This window comes from Medicago truncatula, chromosome 8, assembly GCF_003473485.1.
Source record: "Medicago truncatula cultivar Jemalong A17 chromosome 8, MtrunA17r5.0-ANR, whole genome shotgun sequence".
Classification (NCBI taxonomy): Eukaryota; Viridiplantae; Streptophyta; class Magnoliopsida; order Fabales; family Fabaceae; genus Medicago; species Medicago truncatula.
In genome coordinates, this window is record NC_053049.1 from 36,142,301 (window position 1) to 36,157,641 (window position 15,341).

Here is a 15,341-nt window from a genome sequence, read left to right on the forward strand (position 1 = left end):
TAACCGAAATCAAAATTAAAAGTTAATGTAGTGTAAGAATAAATATGTTCGCCAAAAACATGCATTTCTTTACCTGTTTCACTTAAAAGGACGTCTATCTCAGAATGTAATAAGTTTGTCATCCGTACGGTAGGAAGAAGATATATTTCTTTCTGCTCTAGCAATGAAACTTTTGAACTCTCATTTTTTAACACAGCAGCAGACTTTTCGGGTTGTACAACAGGGACATCTTTAGCAATTGTCTGAATGAGAAAATGCATATCGGCAACACATAAACCCTCAGACATGAGTTTGCAATGTACTGTGCTAAAGGAACATTTAACTGATTTTACAAATAATGCCTTGCGAACTCTGTAGTTCAATTTGTCAAATATTCCAGACAGGCGGACAGCTTTCCCGCCTTTAATATAATCCGACCATTCCAGTGAAAGAGAAGTTTCAGAGTTACTAAATTCCTCAGTCATTTTAGGTCTAAGTGCAAATAAGAAGTTACCTGAAAATTAACCATTAAACAAATCAACTCGGGATAAAGGTCAATTGATTCAACAAAGTCTTTGAAAAACAAAACAGAATGAAATATATTGATGCAGAAAAAAAATAGGCGGCGTATTTGTTTAAAATTGGGGTTGCGATTTGGTTTTTATTGTTTAAAATTGAGATTAATTGAGTTTTGGTTTGTGGGGTTCAGATGGATATTTGTTTGAAGATGAAGATGAAGATTGAGGTGGGTTTCTCCAGCTTGGTCCTTGTCTTCCAGAGTCATTTGCTGTTGCTCTCGTTACTCCTGTTCCAGACTCCAGAGTTACCTGTTGTTTCCAGATCTGAGTCACTTGTTCCTGCTCACGTTCCCCCTTTACCCTCTAAGTCTCCTATGACTGTTCATGTTCCTCCTTTGGCCTCTATTTTGCAGAATTCAATACTTTCAGCACATGTATCAGAAGTAGTGAGGACAAATGCTAGTGAGCCAACATTGGTGTACCAAAGAAGATACTCAAAACAAGACATGTTTATCTCTCGGAGGAAATATCTGCTTGATCATTTGCAAGGAACAGACGAACTTGGATGCAAACCTCCAAGTGTCCCTATTGAACAAAATCATAACGAGCACCGAAGACAAAAGTGTGAAGGTTGACACAGTTCAATATCAGAGACTAGTGGGTAAGTTGATCTACTTAGCCCAAACAAGACCGGACTTGGCATATGTTGTTAAGAGTGTCAGTCAGTCCATACATGACCCAAAAGCCAGACACTTCTGGGTTGTAGATCCTGTGCTGGAATATCTCAAAATCACTCCGGAGAGAGGGCTCTTGTTCAAGAGAGGTGGAAGTCTGAGTATGGAGGCTTATACTGATGCAAAATATGCAGGTTCAGCGAGTGGCAAAAGATCCACCTCAGGTTATTGCACATTCTTGTGTGAAAAAATTGTTGTTTGGAGATGTAAGAAGCAAAGTGTGGTAGCTTGATCAAATATGAGTTATTGTGGATAGTGTGCTAAATGACTTTAAGATAAAGTATGAAGGACCTATGAAGTTCTTTAATTGTTATGTGACAACAAACCGGCTACCAGTATTGCTCATGATTCGGTTCAACGTGTCGGGACAAAACACATTGAGATAGACCACCATTTCATCAAGGAGAAGTTAGATAGTGGATTGGTAGCAACTGGTTGATGTGTTAACAAAAGGCTCGCAATAGAGGATTTAATCAACTTACTTTCAAGTTAGGAATGATAAAGATATTTATTCACCATCATGAAGGGGAGTGTTGTATATAATTATTGTGATTCGTAAGGACTAGATTGTATTAGTTGTCACTTGCCCATGCAATTAGTACTTATCTTATTAATAGAGAATAGCGCTTGTACTTTTAATATAATTGAAATAACATTAAGAAATATTTTCCACATATAACTTCATATTGATCATAAAAAAATCATAAAAGAAACATACTGATCATATTTGTTGCTTAATATATTGATCATGTTTATATACTTACTTCCTAATCTGAACTTGCATGTCTGAGATATTAAGATTGTAAATGTAAGAATGTTTGTTGTTTTGAATACTGAGTTAGTAAAATAATTTAGTTTTTCATATTTTTTAGTTCGATTTAAAGATTTTCTAATTCAGTATCAATTATCAATATTTTGTTAATTATTGATTTATTATACAAAAAGTGCGGTAAGATGTACGGGCATGGGTACCTAAGTTGGTACGGATATTGAAGTTGTTACCGACGCGGATACAAATCTGAGTACGGATATATTTCTCAACTACGGGTATGGGGACAGATACTATCCTACCCAGAGTCTACCCATTGTCATCCCTAAAATAGGGGACAGAAGGATGTAGAAGCTCATTCTGTACATTGACATAGTGTTGTGAAAGGATAAATCCTATGCAGGAGGAACCCCTGGGGAGAATTCTAAACCCCACTTTCATTTCAGCTTTCAATTAGACTTCCTAATCTTTTGATTCTTTTTCTCTTTCTTCCATTTCAATTCTCTGGTTCCTAACAATGTCCCTTGCATCATTTCTGTAATATCTGAATAATTAGATGGAACTTAATCTTAGACATAATCATGAATTATAGTAATCTACATGTATAGAAACCAGGAATAACATTAAAGAGTATAAAGGTCATTTGAATGTCAAAGATGAAAATCTGCAGCTTTATTAATAAGGACAAAAATCATTCATCTTTCACGAAGTAAACGACAATGACATGAAACAGTATAACTTCTAAATGTGACAAGGGTGCACATGAATAGTAGAGAATAAAGAAAATCAGTGTGAAATAAAAAGGAATAGCAGTCAATAAAAGGACAACCAGATGAAAATGTTTACCAACACTTAAAGACATTAAAGCCCTCTTTACTCCCCCAGAAAAGTTTATTGCATCAAATGTAGCCATAGAATCATCTATAGAATCTCCTGGTTTTAACAACACAGATGCAAACTCATCTTCCAATGGAGCAGGTCGCTGGAATTGAAGTTCCATTGAAAATCCAGTTTCATTGTGTATTCTAATCAACGGAGAAACCACAAATGACAAACCAACCTGATTTAAACAAAAAGATAAAAACATGGCTTATACATGGAGATGAGGCAATCAATCTATCTGACTTAAATTGTACTAACACTCACACAGAGGCATGTATGATTATTTTTACTTTGATTTATAACAATATATATAATTGCTTACCATAATAATTTATTTCTTACAGTATTTAACTCTTTAATTGTGTATGATCCTTTATTAACCCAATTTCAAATTCGCAAAATATATAATCAAAAAGTTTTACATAAAAATATGCTATAAACGGAAAGGAGTTATTTGTGCAGAACAATGACATTTGCAGATACCTCTGAATTCCTAGAAATGTTAACCACGAGTATCGGCCCAGGGAAAGTTCTTGAACCTGTTAAATGAATAATGAATATGATAAGAACAGCCTTCAAAATTGCATAATCTCAAGATGCAGACCAAAAATAAACCACAAATATAAAGAGCACCCTACATCTTTAACCACTCAGTTTCTCATGCCATGGTTAAGAAACTGCACAGTAATATATGAATATGAAATATCTTTTTTACCAATCATTCTTCTTCAAGATCAAATAATCATACTTCTATTGAATGTCACATACATGGTTCAAGAAGATACAATATCAATACTACATTCAGGGTATTTTACTACATGAGAAATGCAATTCATTCATATACCTTAGAGGCTAGAAACAACATTAGGGTGGAGGAAAAGAAAACAAAAATATTAACTTTGACAAGGAGCCATATTAACAAAACTATCTTTCAATACATAAAAATAAAATGTAGAGCATTTATAGAATTTCAGGTTGCACAGACCAACGGAAAAAAAAAAAAACATTAATGCATGGAAAGATAGTTAAGACCTTCTCTTGGCATAATTTGGGTTCTCCAAGCAAGAGTCTGGGTTCGTGGAAGCAAGAGACGAATAGGAGAAAAAAAAACATTAATGCATGGAAAGATAGTTAAGACCTTCTCTTGGCATAATTTGGGTTCTCCAAGCAAGAGTCTGGGTTCGTGGAAGTAAGAGACGAATAGGAGAAGTTGCAAAGGAACCGCCATCAGCAAGTTGGATAGAAACAGATATTGCAGCATCTGAATCTTGAATTTTGAAATCACAGAGCCTCCTGTCACATAAAAGTCACAAATGAAAAGTCAGAAGGAAAAAAAAGGTAGTCAACATTAGCCATTAAAATTTTGATCTCTGATAACAACATGAATGAGCAATAACTCAATAAGAGGGCTGGAGTTGTATGCTCAAAATAGAAGAGAGGGCACAAAAGATAAAGGGAATTTGAGATCCTTCAAAAACCACCTCAGTTCTCATAACATCGTCAAACACAAATATGACAAGTTTATCAAGACCTACTACAAAATAAAATATCAACCTAGATGAAGCAAAAATCAAGATCTTGGATCAAACACTCAAGCCTACTACAAAATAAAATATCAACCTAGATGAAGCAAAAATCAAGATCTTGGATCAAACACTCAAGTTTAGAACCAAATGATTCCAGAACGCGCATGCATGATGCATGAAAATGGACATTAAACTACCGTGGGAATAATCGTTCTTTTCTTTGCATGAAATTCCACTCTCTGGTATAATAATAATAATAATAATAATAATAATAATAATAATAATAATAATAATAATAATAATAATAGAGAATGTAGTCGAAGCTGATTAAAAGAGTGTATTCTAAACTTGCTTAGTAAGTTATTTCTAACTAAGTACAGCTGGCAGTTTAACTGTGCCAGCTGTCCCTCTAAGTCTAAAGACTATAAATACTTGTATCCCATTGTACTGAATCATAATCTGAAATACAAATTCTGTTACAGTTTTCTCTCTTTCTATTCTCTCTCCATTTTCAAGCTTTCTTCATTGTTTAACAATGGCTGAATACTAACAAATAAGGACCAAAAATAAATTTGTTTGATATTCAATTATGTATCATATACATGGGCATGAATAACAACTGCGAACCTTAATAAAATGGAGGCGGACTGTTTTCGGGGAATTGTTACTCGTTGCTGATCAAAGTGAAAAAGAAGATTCAACCCTGACTGATTCTCCACCTGCCAGCTAGCAATTATAATTAATTGATCTAATTGACATCAATTATACCATTAATTCAGTGGTCTTTAAACATATAGCATTCGAGGCATAAGCAGAGAAACTATAGACCAAAGAGAAGCTCAAACAAAAAATGTGGTTTAACAAAAATGGAAATTAAGGAACATCAGTTAAGTCTTCCTGTCTTTTTCTAATGGTAAGAATAATATAGATGCACGAGATCAACAACCTTGCAGAAATTAGCCAGAATCACAGAGCTTTGTATTGAATAAGGACCGGATAATTTCAATTCCCCAATCATGAAGAGAAGCACATCCAACGAATTTTCATTTAGTGATATGTCCAACTGCCCAGATGATCCAGAAATTTCAGAAAATAGCAATATTATGTTTAAATAAAGAAAAGCACAAAATCAGATGTAACTCTAAAAACCTCTGTTATTCTGCAGAAGAAATTAACAGGCACTGCATGAGATGCATATTCTGAAATCTGGGCCTGAACATTAGATCGGTAAAAAATGCTAATTTCAACAGGATGGAGAAGTTCTTCCCTGAAATTCAAAAAAATTAAATATTATGAATGTAGTTCAAATGAAAATGTGGATGGTAAAAAGGAAGTGTAAAATTTAAATGGGAATGTAGAATAACCATAAGTTTCTTTGAGCATCAAAATAATTTATTGATGCACTTGAAGTGCTTATGACCCTAGATTTTGTTGCCAATCTCTGCACAGTAAGTTGTGTATCGTTGAGGAATAAGCTAATGAGAGGGAAGAGATCTTCAGTATCAGAAAGCTCGTGAACAATATTCAAGGAAATTTTCTCAATTTTAATATCAATACAAGGAAGTTTTCCACCAAGCGAAGATGTACTTTCTGCATCAGTGGGCAAAGGTGTTTGCAGAGCCATTCTAGGGTAGCTAGCAGTCTCGGAAACATCAGAAGTAACAGAAAGATCATTGAAAACTTTGAACTTGATTGGACTCCCAGGCTTCTTGACAAACTCCAGAGCACCATCAACGAAAGCAATAGCAGAGTTATTCATTTTGTTCTCAAGGTAGAAAGTTCTCTTCCTCGTTAGATTGAAAGCCTCCGAGTCAGATACTCCTTCATAACTTTCAGCCTCAGATGGACAAACTCTCCAAAGTGCGCATCCTCCATCATTAGTACATGAGATGTCAACAAAACATGATCCTGGTCGATAATTCAATCTCAATGGTACACCCATATCATTCTTAGCAAACAATGATATCAAGGAAAACCATAAAACTGTAGACTTCCATCCTTTTTGGGGGCAGTGTTTGACCTGAAGAAATGCCTTTGTTCATAAATTGCTACTTAAACATCATAAAAACTAAAAAAAGTCCAGTATTTCCATCAGATAGAATTAAGATGATGGAAATCTTATCTCAAGAACAAAGCAGGGAAAGAATCAACCACTGAAGTTTTGGCACAGCATCTACTTAATCAAACTAGATGAATCTTTAGAACACAAGTTTCACACCATATTCACATCTTGTACATTAAGTCATGCCGAATACACAAGCAGCACTATAGATTTGATATTTGACAAATGAAATATAACAGTGATGTAGAGTTATAAACTCCAGTACACTGCTAAGACCCTAATATAATTACTACATTGTATTTATAAAAAAAGATAATCAAGAGTTTGATGAGAACATCAAGTATTGATTACTAAAAGGAGAGAGTTCTGCATAATTTGCAGCAATTAACAGGAAGAGCCAATTATTGGACACAGATTAAGATAAAAAATAATAACAATATAATGCAGGATATGCTACACGACTTTCTTACCCTGAAAAGAGCCCTTTCTCCTGCAAGAGAGTAATGAATGGCACCGCCTATACTGAAGGAATTCTCTTCACCGTCAACTGTAAAATACATATGTTGGTTTGCATCCTGAATAGCAACAATTGTCCCTACACAAGATCATTGCTAAGTACAACAGTAATTTCCCAAAAGATTATAAACAAATGTAATTGAGATTGAGTCCGAGTACCATCAGGAACAATTGCTTCCACACTATTGTCAACTTGGCTACTAGACCGATGATTTCTCTTCGATACCTCTGTTGTATTGTGGCTGGATACCCCAGAACATGAGGAGGCCATTAACAAAATCATCTAGCATATCAACAAAATGAAATAAAAAGTCGGAACAAATGTGTTAAAATATAAGAATATTTTTTAAAATATTTTGATATTACATTAGATTATCTTAGTTTATATCGCCTAGGATCAGTTTCTAATGTTTGAGTATCTTAGATTATCTCCTAGTATTAGTTTACATATTACTTAGTTATTATTATGTTTTGTTTCCTAAATTCTCTGTTTATTTAGTCTTCTGTTTCAAGTTACTATCAAGTTTATTATACCATATTACACCATAATCTTATTTCTTCTTAATTTATCTAAAATCTATAACTTCAACAAAATGTAACGGTTTTAGTAGCAGTAATAGCAACAAAAGAAAAATTAATAACACTACCAAATTTGATTCAAAATTATTAGAGAGAGAGAGAGCAGCAGCAGGGACAGCTAATAACCAAGCATTGCAAGAAATTAAATATAGTAAGAAAGTTCACCTGGATTTCATATACAGAAAGTGTCACGTCGAAACCTGAAAGAGAACCAATACCAAACCAATACCCGCCATTATCCGGCCTCTCTATTGACATGGAAGCTCTTAAATTTTTTAAAATTTGGTTCTGACGACTTAATTGAACAGGAATGGGTTCTTTTGAACAACTTGCATCACTATCTGAGTTCAATTCATTGAATTTCTGAAATCCTGAAAAAGGATCTGCTGATGCAAGGTGAGATGACAAATCTTTTGATGTCACAGAAGAAAAATGAGGAATTATCTTTTCTTCTTCCACTCTCTCATGAATAACTTGTGAGAAGATTAATAAACGAGAAAGCTCAGCTGTCAATTTCATCCCAGGAGTTCCAGATTCAAATTTCAGACGGATGTCAACCTCCAATACAATTTCTTGGATACCACCTACAGTAGTGAATTACATGTTTAACAAAAAATATTCCAAGTAATACTTCAAAACTAGCAAATAAGTTAATCACCAGATCCTTCAAAAAAAAAAAGTTAATCACCAGATTCATTTTCAAGTGCTAAAACGAGAGCAAGGTGAGACAAAGATAAGTCAAATGCATCTGGCAACCCACTTTCAGCTTGTCGAGATGTGCCAACAGTCCCTTGATCAATCTCAATATCAAGATTATCACTCTCCCTGCCATCTTCTGCCAAATTGATGCCTTTATTATGTTGCGGTGCAACAGAAGTGAGATTGCTAATATAATGAAGATATAAAGAATAGTTATCAATGGCCATTGGCAAAGATGATGTTTCAAGAACAATGAGTCCACCCTGCCCAGCAAAATTAATAATTCATTAGAATAAGAAAAAATGTAAAACTTCCAATGCTATCATTAACAGATAAAACCCTTGAGATTCAATTATTGACGAAAGGCTCAAAACAAAGATGCAGGAATATGCCAGAGATTATTATGCCCTCGCTAGCTTCTCAACTTATTACCTGGATCTCCCAGCATATCAGATTAAACTCTCCACCAACAGAAACCGAAAACAGAAGCTTATTCACTTTATGTGCTCGAAGTAGGTCGCTTTTCATTGAGCAGCTTCCGATGAAAATATTATATACTGCAACATTCATTACTAACCAGTGACTTTCTGAAGCTTGCATGCTGATATTTGTAGGAGGCACCATTTTTTTAACAATGAGGGAAGATTGGTTATTAGACCTTTCAAAGACAGACAAATTGGTTTCCTGTGCCAAGTGAGATGTACTACCTTCAGAACTAGAAGTGGAACTACCAAATGTTTTGACCCCGTTCCCTGAAGATGAGGCATTTTGAACAAGGCCCAAGCATAAACTAAATGTGCAGCCAGAAAGAGATATTTCATGTAAACAATGAACAGATTGCAATAACAAATTTTGAAGTACAATATTTTCATGGTTGTTTCCAATTGAGTTCTGGTATTCAAAAACAGAAGACGTGATTCCAGATAAATCGGTGGAGAGATCCATTTTCGCTTCTTCACAAGATATTACCATAATTGCCTGCTGAATAGAAATCCAAATTCCATTGTCAGGTAATGTTTTCATAGCTTTATTGTTACCAGTTAAAATGTCAAACTTTCTGGTATTACACTCCGGATTACCACTTGTCCTAGAATTATGAAGAATGACATCCACTGAATTGATTCTGCAGGTCCCATCAATAAAAAACGGGCATATGTCATTTGTCTGTGAACTCCCCGGTATAATTGCTTCATTGCTGTCAGGTACTGCGAAAAATGCCTCCCATTTCATAACTTCAGGATGTGTGCAACCAACATCTTCAAAGCTGCTAAACAGATAAGAAACCACAGAAGAAAAATTTGCAATTGCCTGTAATCAAGGAAAAAGTTTTAGTCATGACCTGGTAACAAACACATAAACTAGAGCACAACTGCATTTATGAAATTTATGAAACAAACTCTTGCACACTGTGAAAATAAAATTAACATGTAGAAAAATCATGTCAAGCTTGTAACAAACTTTGTTAAAAAAAATCCTTCAACAAACTTGGCATTGGACACTGTCTCTGCCACCACTTTCGCGAAATCGACTAGAAAGATTACCATTAAAATACACGCCACTATTTTTCTGAAACCGATTCTGATGAAATTGTGGATGTGGTGCAGATTGTGCTAAGTTATTTGCAAAAGAATGAAGGCCCAAGTTTTCTGCACCATATTGTTGCAATAAATCATCCTTATACCTCTCAAGTTGTGTTTCAACTTTCTTCGATTTGTAAAGGGTGGCCTTTATTACCGACTAAAGTAGTAATAAAATTGAAACTAATGAGTTAGACCGGCTAAAACAACATCATGGTGTTCGTGAGACACAATGGGATCTCCTATACTGAAAAGTGAGTCAATCGGGGATTTCATGTGTAAAAGATACACACGGTAACAGACCAGGTTCCCATAATCGTGCTGCAAAGTTACAAGTGAAGCTGCGGAGCGCCTGAGCCTTAGCTTTTGCCTGAACATGAAGTAATTCCGAATTTTTGCCCGTAGATCCCCGATAAATGTGGATCCAGTCACTCTTGTAAGCACGGTCGAGGAGAGTGTCAATTGCAACCATGAGAAAAACAATTGGTCTTCTTGTTTCATCAGGTGTGGGGTTTAAGAAAAACCTTTCTACAGAAACCAGCAGAAAATGGAGGCAGACAGGAATGGGAGACAGAGAGTATGATAAAAAAAATTGAGAAACTGAATCTTTGTAAAACTGAACTGCAGTGCACATACTAGAAGGTGGTCTTAAAAACTACCTGCCGGCCAAGTCCATCTGAGTGGCTACTAAGAAAAAACTGAATGTTACGTTAACATTGCTAGATAATTTGAGTGGCTACTAAGAAAAAACTGAATGTTACGTTAACATTGCTAGATAAAACAATAGATATAACTTGACATAACATGCGGGCAACAAAAAAATAAAACCATTTGACTTATCAAGGGAAAAAAAAATATCACCTTATAGATCATATACACCTCATCCAAAAACGACAAAACAGTGAATCCTCCAGCTGTTATATCCAAAGCAGCTGAAAAGGAAGACATTTTTGTGCTCAAGGAATAAATATAATCCCTGCAATTTCAAATGACCATAAAAAATCACAATATCAATCAAAGAAATCTGAAGCTTATGAAACAACACATTTTCAATAATGGGTAGAAATAACAAAGGAGTGCCCCAAAATTTCTTGCCCAGATTATTCTATGACACTCTTATACACTTTTTCCTAAATTTCATCAACAAGGTGAAACTTTAGTACGGGGCGAGGGAGAGGTATTGCTAGCATACCTCCAATAAGAAGAGCCTAAGTTACATTGATCAAAAATTAGTTTAGAGAAGTAGAGGCGTAGTATGTTACTAACAGAAACAATACATACCATCAGCAAATGATCAGTTAATTACTGTAGAGCTAGGAGTGGTTATAGTGCACTTTAGAGGGAGATTGGGAAGTCCTGGTTGTTTAGGAGTAGGTCTCTCAACTACCTAGTGTAAGAGAGTTTGTATTTTGTGTTCTAAGTTGTTTCTATCTCTGTTCAGTATCGGAAAGTACTTGGGTGACATTTAGTTATGGTGACATTGGCGACTTTAGTGTATTTTGATGTGAGAGAATGATAGATAAATGATTAAAATAAATTATTTTTTATGAGAGAGCATGATTGGTTAGGAGAGATAGAGACAAAGTCACCAATGTCACCCAAGTGTAACCCGTTCAATATCACCTTAATACTGATTCATCGGGAGTTCAATCAATAAAGATTTCATCCTTTTACTTCAGTTCTGGTCTAGTTCTATTACATGCGTTGTAGAAATAGCTGTGTCAAGTCTATGAATCTTCATCATACCAGTTGGAATTAATCTTATTAATTGTCCTGGTCTAAACAGAACATTTGATAGTAGGAATTTTCAATTTTTAAATTGGATGCAACAGGATTTATGGGCTCCTTTTGATACACACCCATACACGTACAAGAAAATTTCAATAGAGAAAAATGGGAGATGTGACAATAAGAGAAAAAGATTTGAGATCCTAAATACATAAACTAAATAAAATAAACAGTAAGCCTAGAAGGATCAACCTGAAAACAAAGCTGTCCAATATCTTCATAAATAAAAAAAGGAGACTCCATAGAAGAACATATATAGAAAGGTCGACGCACCCTTGTATTATGAATATAAAAATGCTCCCAAACTCAACAGTAACCTGTTGTCCATCAGCAAACTGACAAAGGACATCAATTGTGTTACTCAATGTCTACCATATATCTCAAGGTATAGACTTGGGGAAGAGGACTGACAATGCTAAGAAATGTATTGGACTCTACTCCTTCAAGTTGATGACTCCGTCAGAAATATGAGGGTAATAGTGCAGTTTTTGTTGTAGTGTAGTTTCTACATTTTTGCTCTAGCAAGTAGATATTAGTTCCAAATTTTTGGGGAAATAGTATGATCTCTCCGTTATCATTAGGAAGAGGCTGTCTCCTCTATTTTCTAGGCCTGGAATGGTTAACGGTTGTTACCCTAATTGCATATTTATAGAACCATTTTGTCATCACTAAAATCAAGGCAAATAAAATATTTTCTGCAACCTGTAAGAACATAAATTGGCAGATAATGAAAACTAATATTCAGCGTTTAGTCAGCATCCTACCTAATGCATAACATCTGGAGTGTGATTGGCTTCAATATTAAAATTTGAATCTGATGATCACCTGTTGACTTCTCCAAACAAGCATTTAAGCCATTCAGGTGAAGGTAAGAACCAATTGCAACCTTTCCTGTGGATGCATACTTATCATTGTTGGGTTTCGGAATTTCTATCACCCGAGGTTCCAATGTAATACACTCTGTTTTGGCATCACCGAGCCCTGGTTGAGCTGTCAATAAGTTCATACCAACTAAAGATGGTGGTGATCCAACAACCACCTCAATCTCATGGAAATCAAAAATGAGGTCAAAATCATCCTGACTGCTAGTGTCAGTAGTGTCTTGACTACTGATATTGGCCTCCAATCTGTGTGAAAATCTCACTGAAGGACCGTCAACATACACTCCAAGATGAATGTCTCTCTCTGGAAGTTTTTGAAGCATAGCCAAAATCATTTTTTTGGAAAAATATTCATATTTTTTAACCCAACCATTTTCTACTTTATCCAACAAATTTGAAACAACAGAAACTTCCTTCTTGTCCTCCCAGTAAATAGCGTGTTGTATTTGACTAAGAATTAGAGACACTGATGATACTGAAGAATGACTAAAAATCAAATTTAGTTTTCCTACCAATAAACAACATTCGCAAAACCCATAGTCTGGAATCTCATGGTCTGAATATGAGGAAGATATCTCAATCTTACAGAGCAGGCATGGATTTTGAGAATATTGAATCTCACTTTCATTAAAATTACTGCAAATTTCTTTCCAACTCACTAACAATTTTCCCATAAAACATTCAATATGAGAATCAAAAGAATCTTCAGCTTGCATGGCGTTAGTTTCTGAAAGGAGAAACCCTTTTGCAGGTTCAACCCACATAAGTGGTTTGCTATCACGACTACCTTCTTTTCCCTTTCCTTCAGTGGTATAACTATGCATACTCAATATACTTTCTTCTGCTGACATTGTTGAAGGTGTGAGTTCAACCTTCATTTGCCCGCATGATAGGAAGACTCTCTGCTCGAGAATATCTTTTACAGATACTAATAACAAAGAATCTATGCAAAAACATATTGAAAGAAAATCTGAGTATGCTATCCCAGTATGTGATTGTAATGTTTCACACACTGATGGGTGAATTTCATCGATTTGAGAAACTGTGATTGTGATTTTCCCAAAGTTCAACACAAAACAACACCTTTGACAAGTGTCTTTGATAAGACTTCCCAAACAGCACCCATCAATTGCAGGATCTTGCACTGTTTTTTCACCAAAAAATATGCCCCGTAGACAATGGATCGCCTTTAAGATCATTCCCCATATAAATGCCACTATAAAAAGAAGAGGACGGAAGAAATTACTTCTGGCTGCACATTCCTCATGAGAACCAAATGGAACTTTCGATGCTGCTCTATGACGAGCTATTCGCCTCGCAAGTGATATGCCTTCAACAGTTAACTTTTTCTCAATGTCAGATATCAACTCCCAACGGTGTTTACCAGAACTCAGTTTGTTACGAGACATCTTAGAAATGGACTTTTTCCATATATTGCCAGTAGAATATCCAGTTAGCAGTAAGATTTCCTCATAAGTTTTGACATAGTGTGTCCATTGACCTACAATACCAACCAATCTTTGCAATGAAAATCTAGGAGTTACAGTCACGTGGTCAATTCTGCTGGAAGCTATTTTCCATAACTCTCTAGCACTTCTAGGTTGATTGAACTTATCGGATAGCAGTTTTTCGAAAAGTAGACAAAAAGAAATATCATCTGGATAGAATGCACAAGCGAGTAGTGGAAAACATAGTGTGCAATCTACCAGCTTAAGATCTCTGAATGTAAAGAAAATCTTCATATCAGATGAAAGCATAATTCGATCTGCACAGTTTTTTCTATTTAATCCAACCTTGAACCCAGTGCCATCTAACATGAAATCGCTCTCTTTAATTGGAACAAAAACTGTACCAACAAAACCTCTTAGAAGACATTTTTTATCCAGATGCTTGGACCTTGCACTGATCTCTTTCATTTCCGCAAAACACACAAACTCGTCATTTAAGATTGGGAATTGAACATCTACACGAATGTCATGTGCCTCAAGATGACAGTTTTTCAGAATCAAATTCAGAAAAGATGATGAAAAACTATTCTTCTCATGCACAGTATATAAGATTGCTTCCAAGATTTGATGCAAAGAACAACCCTAAAATAGACACAAAATTTAATATTAATCACCATGACCATAATGATATGATATTTAATAAATTCATTCTGCATGGTAAAGCTAAAAACAAAAACAAATGAAAACAAACCCCATTTCAAATATACCTCACTTTGTTGTCAAATTCATTTGACTTAGAGCATATCATTCACATACTCTATAGCATAGACACTTCTGATCGAATGTGTGTCCAGTGCCTCACACGTGTCATTGATGTGACACTGACACATGTCAAATTCATTCGACTTGGAGAATATGATTCACATACTCTATAGCACCAACACTTCTAATCGAATCTGAATCTGGTGTCTCACATGTGTCGCTGACTCGACACTAACACATGTGATTACATTCAATTTTGTCATTTTACTACAAACACTTTTTATTGAAGGAGTGTTTAACACGACACTGACACATCTGATTACATTTAAGTTGGTCATTTTCTCAAACTATTACTAGTGTCAGTGCTGCTGTATCCCGTGTCACTGCTTCATGGTTCACATACAAGTATAAAAAATAGTAACAGACTACTACATAAGAAAACTACTACAAATCAGCAAATTTAGAGTCTAATAATAATTACCTCAGGATCAAGTTCCGAAAGTTTCTTCTTAAGATCATCCAAATAATCATCCTTTGGCATCCGCAATCGCCTCACGCATTCATCCTCTTCCGGATTCCTTCAAAACCAAACGATTATCTCAGTTATCAGTTAACAAAACC

General features: G+C 35.2%; 1 protein-coding gene across 2 annotated transcripts in view; it reads right to left on the reverse strand.

The window, feature by feature from the left end:
* The window catches only part of LOC25501664 (uncharacterized), a 28,073-nt gene that overhangs the window by 12,175 nt on the left and 557 nt on the right, over positions 1-15,341 (reverse strand). For both annotated transcript variants that reach the window (XM_024773787.2, XM_013590993.3), the window contains exons 2-17: positions 15,202-15,298; positions 12,394-14,600; positions 10,703-10,817; positions 8,697-9,572; positions 8,254-8,527; positions 7,731-8,149; positions 7,146-7,269; positions 6,941-7,065; positions 5,773-6,428; positions 5,558-5,675; positions 5,355-5,471; positions 5,036-5,127; positions 4,021-4,175; positions 3,366-3,421; positions 2,847-3,060; positions 74-493 (exon numbers count right to left, since the gene is read on the reverse strand). In XM_024773787.2, coding sequence (XP_024629555.1) covers positions 74-493; positions 2,847-3,060; positions 3,366-3,421; positions 4,021-4,175; positions 5,036-5,127; positions 5,355-5,471; positions 5,558-5,675; positions 5,773-6,428; positions 6,941-7,065; positions 7,146-7,269; positions 7,731-8,149; positions 8,254-8,527; positions 8,697-9,572; positions 10,703-10,817; positions 12,394-14,600; positions 15,202-15,298 — 6,065 coding nt within the window. The remainder of the gene's footprint in view (positions 1-73; positions 494-2,846; positions 3,061-3,365; positions 3,422-4,020; positions 4,176-5,035; positions 5,128-5,354; positions 5,472-5,557; positions 5,676-5,772; positions 6,429-6,940; positions 7,066-7,145; positions 7,270-7,730; positions 8,150-8,253; positions 8,528-8,696; positions 9,573-10,702; positions 10,818-12,393; positions 14,601-15,201; positions 15,299-15,341) is intronic.